This window comes from Mya arenaria, chromosome 6 (assembly GCF_026914265.1).
Source record: "Mya arenaria isolate MELC-2E11 chromosome 6, ASM2691426v1".
Taxonomy (NCBI): Eukaryota; Metazoa; Mollusca; class Bivalvia; order Myida; family Myidae; genus Mya; species Mya arenaria.
Window position 1 is genome coordinate 4,356,119 of NC_069127.1, and position 7,309 is coordinate 4,363,427.

The following is a 7,309-nucleotide window of genomic DNA, read 5'->3' on the forward strand; positions in this document are numbered from 1 at the left end:
TTGCTTACAGCTTTTCTTTTTAAAAAAAAATGTATGTACTCTAATCTAACCCGATTTTGTTTTGAAATACGAACTATTTAAATAATGAAGTATTGCATATCAAATACATTCATGTAATATGGATGGAATTTGTTGAACGCCACCCTAAATGGTATTTAGCTCGACGGAGCCGTCTTTTTTTTGACAATGCATTAGAGGAGGTCACGTGAGATTTTCTGTAGAAGCCATCCGATAAGATTTTTTCTTCAATTTAACGCACAGTTTAAAAATGACTCCACGGCTAATAAAAACAGTGATCAGTTTTCAAAGGCTGTCGTTATAACAATTTAAATTTGTGGGGGTGAGGGGCACTTTTAACGGGGTCTCTTTTTAATGCTACACCGGCGTTCATGAGAGCATTACAGAGATTTGCACTGCACTTGGCACGTACATATCTCTTTAATATATTCTTCCAGACACATTTTGATGAAAATACATCAGCTTCTATAATAAGTTATTATATGATGCCATATTTCTGACGGAGATGATACAAATCTGGTATAAAACCGTGCTCTTTATGATTAAAGCATAGACTTGGCAATTAGTCTGTTTGTAAATATATACTAAGCTAAGTGTTTGGTGGCTTGATTATACAGTTGTCCGACAAACTGTACTCTTTGGAAAGCAATTATGTCTTCTTCTGGCGCCATGTTAATCACGTAGTATGCAAACGCAGGGGGGGGGGGGGCATTCTACTGCTTAAATGTTGTGTATGCATTAAGCAGAGTCTACGCATGTTGAGTTTTGTTAATATTTCACTACCATACGGAGGTTTTGGAAGACCCTCAAAATGATAGATAGTCCGTAATGTTATTGAGCTCATAGTCTCTAAAGATAGTCTATATTAATATATACCATTTATACCAAATATCGTTCCCGTGAGTATATTTTTCAGTCCATATATGGAGTATTTTTGCGATAGGTTTTCTTCACAAATAATACCTAGATGTTTTGTTTTTCCACACTCATGTATCATTTCGTTCCCAAGTTTGAGTGTCCTATCCTCGATAAGATAAACATTATAATGGAACGTGTCTGTGCTTGTAGGGATATGTCCATTTGTACGGATACTCCCATCAAATGATCAACATTTGTCCATTCCGGGCAAGAATCTTTTTATCTGCAACCATCGGCAACAAACTTCAAAGCCATGAAGACAAAAACACATCCACTGGCCTTAAGCTCCTTAGTTATGACGTCGATGAACAGGAGAAAGATTATGGGAGAACTTTAACCCCCATCCTGTCGAACTTTAACCCTCCTGTCGAGTGCCTAGAAATAAATGAATACACATTTGACATCAGCCTCTAGTACCTGGCTCCGTAAAAAAGTCGTGCATTTGTTTAATACCAATCAACGTGGTATGAATTATAGATGCTAACCCAGTTAGCCCAGTGGCTAGTAGGCAAACCTAATTCAAAACATAAAGTCGGCTTTACGTTATTAGTATGTTTTGCAAAAAAGGTTTCTGTAACTGCGTCGCACTAAATCACTTATTATTGACGTACCTACTTATAACCTTCAACCATTAAAAACATACTAATAACCTTTTACGACAGAAAGAAGTAGAGCCCAGACGCGGCGTTCTGTTTATGTTGAACGTTCTAAACATGTATCAGTATCGTGCACGGATGCGACTTTTTGTGGCCAAAAAATATTAATCCAACTTATGAATCGTTAGAAAAAATCACTGGCACCGGATTTTCAATTATACGGTACAAAGTGCATATTTGAAAAAAAAATCAATATTTTTTTACATATTCGGTATTATAATTTTTAGTAAGAAATTATAAGATTTTTTTTTAATTTTAAAAAACAAAATTGAGTTTGAAAATCCGGTGCCAGTGAGTATTCAATATCAAATATATTACAACTGTTGACAGTGTGATATACTAATAAATAAGTGAAGTACTAATGTAAAACAATTTTGCCATTTTAATTGTATGTCAACAACGAATATGATTTAGATATTGTTTTATATGAGCCTTATCTGAGTTTACTCAAGATTGTAAAAGGAAAGAAACTTTAATTATATAAACTCAACAAGTATATTGCGTCCACTTGGAAAATTGAATTCGACTATTATCAGAGATATAGGTGACGTTTTAATGGGTGGGAAGAGTTTCAATTGAATCATTGAATATACGGTAAGATATACGGGAATTAGTCGAGTAGTTGATTTAAAACCATAAGACAGATGAAGCATTTTTATGTGTAAATTAAAGATGTACTGTTACTCTCACGTAAGATTTACCGCAATTAATACTTTTGTTTTATTATTCCAGAAAGGATGAATAAATGTCGTATACAATGGTTCTAATGAAGGATACCTATTTGAATTTGAAAGAAATATGCATAAAACACAGTATTTCTACCGTTTAAGATTAAAGTAGATCACAGTAAATCTTTTAGCATTCACCAGTGATTTAATATTTTTGAGTTTTCAACTATTAAATAAACGCCTGTAGTCTTGTTATTAGTAATTAATAGTTTCCATAAATGCATTATTAAATATTAAGTAGTTAAAGGTTTATCAGTCAAAATATATGTTTGTTATCCATGAGTATGCATTGATATTGAATAAGAGTGTCACTTTAAGAACACAAGTATTGACTGGATAAAAACATGAAATAGTATTCCCTTTGAAATTTTTGATGGAATTGAATTCGATGCGTTTTTTTGGGAGACAAGCTTATGCTTGAATATTTAATTCCGGGCAAGTGTTTTCGGTCATGTGACTATTGGCGGTAAAATCACTATCACCCACGCATGGGAGATGGGCCACGCAATTGAACAGGATAGTTGAACATAATTTGACTTATAATTGTACATGTTTGAATTGAAGACATTTAAACAAAGCAAAACTAACTAAATAATTGTTTGAAGAAAGGCATTAGCATTGCAAAATAATTCCAAGTCTGTAAAAGACGGTTTCATTCGGAATTATTCAATACAAACTGTGATTTTAATTTACAGCGCGACGTGACGCCAGTAAACAAAAAGCGCACAGTTTAAATACCAATGTATTATTTGAAAGAAATGCACATGCTTTATGTAATGTTACGACTGACAAACACAACAGAGAAAGAAAAACTAGCAACAAACTTTAAACATCAATATAATTTATTTACTTATTTACTTTTTATATTTCAAATAAGTTATGCTATAATAAAAGATACCTAGAATAAAGAATAATGTTCAATGTCTAAAAAATCACAAAATATCACCACTAATAAGCTGGTATTTTGAATTTGCAACGATTTAAATCAAAATGAAATATTGAACTCTCTTTATGAGCACTATTTAAACCCAGTATTACTTTCAGAATAATTATGTCAAAGGGTTGAAAGGTAATCTTACAGAATCATTAAATACATTTTAGAAATGACCTAGCACTGGTGAAAGTTTAATAAAAAAAACCTTTAATTTTACCCATAGACCAAGGATCAGAGACGTTTGCCCTTATATGCCATAAAGAATGTTCCACAGCTGACTACAAACATCGTTACGAACTTTCTCTCAAACCCTACAGGAATCTTGTCTAATAAAACGTCTATAAATTAAATAAATATAACAGGTTAAACTTAGAACATTCTAAATAAATCCTGATAGAAACAATCTAATTAGGGGAAAACATAGTTCCAAATATGCGATATATGTGTGGTATATTTATTTGAATAAACTTTCTTCTATCAACGCATCTTTAATCTTTGGAGACACACACAATGTCATGTTGAATTACGAGTTGTGTTTTGAGAGGTTCTCGAATACTCCACTATCTCGAAGACTACATAATTAAATGAAGGCTAAGGCTGAGCTTCGACTACTCAAATTTTTGTTCTTGTTGTTGATGACGTTGCTGCTCCCATCGATGTTGTTATTATGGTTGTTTCAGAGTTGATGAAGGTCTTTCAGCGCTAATCGGCTGCATTTTTTGCTCGGCCCGGCCGTGTGTCCCATCTTGATTGAAAGTGCAATGGATAACGAAAGTCCTCGATAATTGTATACAACTCAATATTTCGAATCCAAGTCCACGTGTGTTTGTCTGTCCAGAGTTACTATGTTCTTCACTGAATATAACAATGTTATAATTACGTTAAGGTTTATAGCGTAGCTGTTAAAGGAAATTCATTCTAAAACTCCGCTAAAATGTATATCTAAAATTTCTAAAACCTATCACATGTTTATCTTGCAAAGTAGTTAAATGGTAATCACTACCTCTGGTGTTAGAACGAAACAGTGTACAGCAAATCAGAATAAGCCTTTAAGGCCAGAAGCCATATCCATACCTGCATCATGAAAATACCAAATGGTTATTTGATTTTAGTTTGCTGTTTAGATGTGGTTATTTCAACGACCTCAGAGTAAAGGTTATAAAACATACTTCTATGCAAGACAAAGTATGCTCAAATTTATTGACCTTATAAACAGTAATAAAAAGCAACTATTTTCAATTTATGCAATTACTTGGCAAGAAGTCGAAGAATTTTCATAATCAAGGGCATGGCTTCAAATCTCTTATTGTATTGTCAGTTTTTAAACCATTAATCAGTTACATTTTCATTGTCTGCTTTCTTGCACGTATCATTTGTTATATGACTGACGTGCATTCTTTATTTATCATAATAGTATCAAAGCTATTACAACGATGATCACTTGAATGAAATGTTATATTTATGTTTTATACTTTTGTATGACAATTTGCTCTATTAAATTATTCTAAATAAACTTCTGTTCTATTCTGTTCTGTTCTGTTCTGTTCTGTTCTGTTCTGACAAGGAGTTGTGACTGCTTAGCCATATACTATGCCTATGCTTAGCCATAGAGGCGTGTCCAGAATTTGATGTTAGATGGAGCGTACTCTATCGGCCTATTTTGAGGCATGCCCCTACACCAGGAAGCCCTAAAACGTGTTTCAAATACGGGAAAGGAAAGGGTCATCGATTCCATTTTTACATACGTGACTAATTATAGCCCAAATGGTGCATATGTGGAACTTAAACATAATTTATCTACAATATTGACATACATTGTTACTTGACCAATGTTAGTGTGTGTGTGTGTGTGTGTGAGTTAAGGGATGCTGTTCCGCACCCAAACCCATCCCCTGGATCCGCCAATGTTTCTGGTCCTAATTAAAAAAATGATTGCACCATCGTTCCAAATATATCTACAATAATGGTGAATTATGAGTTTGAAATGCAGCATGTAATTAAATTAAGTGCTTTTCAAGAGCTTTATGGCAGTCTAATGCAAAATGCATTGATTGCTCGGGAAGAACAATAATCTCAGCAGAATTGCAAAGCAACATTTGCTAAAGACAGATAAGAATCTATTAAACGTTACCCGTCCATTAAATCTCACTGATGGCATGACTTCTGCTTCACGCAAGGTGGCGGTCACGAGGAACAAGAACACGAGCGTTTCTCCAGCTCCCAAAGCGTTGGCCGCAAACCCAGCTTATACAATTCCGTTAGCTACAAGTGCCAGCATAAAAGTTGAATAAACTTGGCTGAATATTCGACATTCAAATAGTGATTAAAAAGCATTCGCGATACTCGATGTTTTTCTCAAAGCAACATTTACAATATTTAAAACATTTTCAACATTCACAACATCTGCGAACAATTGTGATTTTCCCAACATTAGAAGTATTTGCGACATGTATGGCGTAAACAACGCCGCGCAGCTCACAACATTCAAAACATTTACAATATTAGCAACATTTTCGACATATGCGACATCATAAAATTTCCATCATTAATTACATTCGCAATTTTCAAGCAAACCGTGGTACAACATTGGTGACATCCGTAGCATTCACAACATTGGTGACATCCGCCACATTCACAACATTGGTGACATCCGCAACATTCACAGCATTGGTGACATCCACACAGTGACATTCACAACATTCGCAACATTGGTGACATTTACAACATTCACATCATTGTTGACATTAACAAAATTCACAACATTGGTGATATTTACAACATTCACAACATTGGTGACATTTACAACATTCACAACATTGGTGACATTCACAACATTCACAACATTGGTGACATTCACAAGATTGGTGACATTGACAAGATTGGTGACATTCACAACATTGGTGACATTCACAACATTCACAACATTGGTGACATTCACACCATTCGCAACATTGGTGGCAGTAACAACATTCACAACATTGGTGACATTTACAACATTCACAACATTGGTGACATTTACAACATTCACAACATTGGTGACATTCACAACATTGGTGAAATTCACAATATTGGTGACATTCACAACATTGGTGGCATTCAAAATATTCACAACATTGGTGACATTCATAACATTGGTGACATTCACAACATGGGTGTCATTCACAACATTTATAACATTGGTGACATCCGCAACATTCACAACATTGGTGACATCCGAAACATTCACAACATTGGTGACATCCGCAACATTCACAACAATGGTGACATTCACAACATTCACAACATTGGTGACATCCGAATGTTGCAGATGTCACCAATGTTGTGAATGTTGTGAATGTTGCGATTGTCACCGATGTTGCAAATGTTGCGATTGTCACCGATGTTGTGAATGTTGCGATTGTCACCGATGTTGAAAATGTTGTGAATGTTGTGAATGTTGCGGATGTGGTAAGTGTTGTGTTGTTTCTTCAACCCTACAAACGTCGTGAACACATAAGAATTATCCAAAACAAACGTTGTGAATGTAATACATGTAGTTTGATAGCAGGAGGCTGTAAAAATGTTATAATTCCTTGTTATTACGTCAGTATAGACCGCTATTGTAAGGAAGTCTTCTCTTTTCTGACTCAGGAATAAAGCTAAAATTATTTTCTTCCTCATATGTGTTGCTCTCTACATAACCAATTACCCTCAAACAATAATAGCAAGCAGTGGACGAATCGAACCCGGGAAGAATTGCATGTCGTTCCGTTCAAATAAACGTAGCGTCATTCGTTGACATGTACCATAAATCGCTTTTCTCCAAAGGATGCATTTTCCTTTCACTTCCTTGAATATCAATACCATTATCATTCCATCTACCTTTAAACCACTTGTGATTAGAATATTGAGTGCAGTGATGCAGGCGACTGCAACAAAGTTAATGGAGATTTGATTTGTTTTCTAATTTGTTGACAAGTGTAATGCACAAATAGCGTTTTGGTTGTCCGGTTAGCGCAGTGGTTAGTGCACTCGCTTCTCATCTATGCGACCCGGTCTCGATTACAGGTCTATTC

General features: G+C 34.8%; 1 protein-coding gene across 1 annotated transcript; it reads left to right on the forward strand.

Annotated features, from left to right (window-relative positions):
- The first annotated feature begins 5,410 nt into the window (after positions 1–5,410).
- LOC128236923 (uncharacterized protein PF3D7_1120600-like) lies at positions 5,411–6,579 on the forward strand. The gene is made up of 2 exons (XM_052952060.1): positions 5,411–5,511; positions 5,940–6,579. The coding sequence occupies exons 1-2, from the start codon at positions 5,411–5,413 to the stop codon at positions 6,577–6,579; spliced, it is 741 nt and encodes a 246-aa protein (XP_052808020.1).
- Positions 6,580–7,309: the final 730 nt, after the last annotated feature.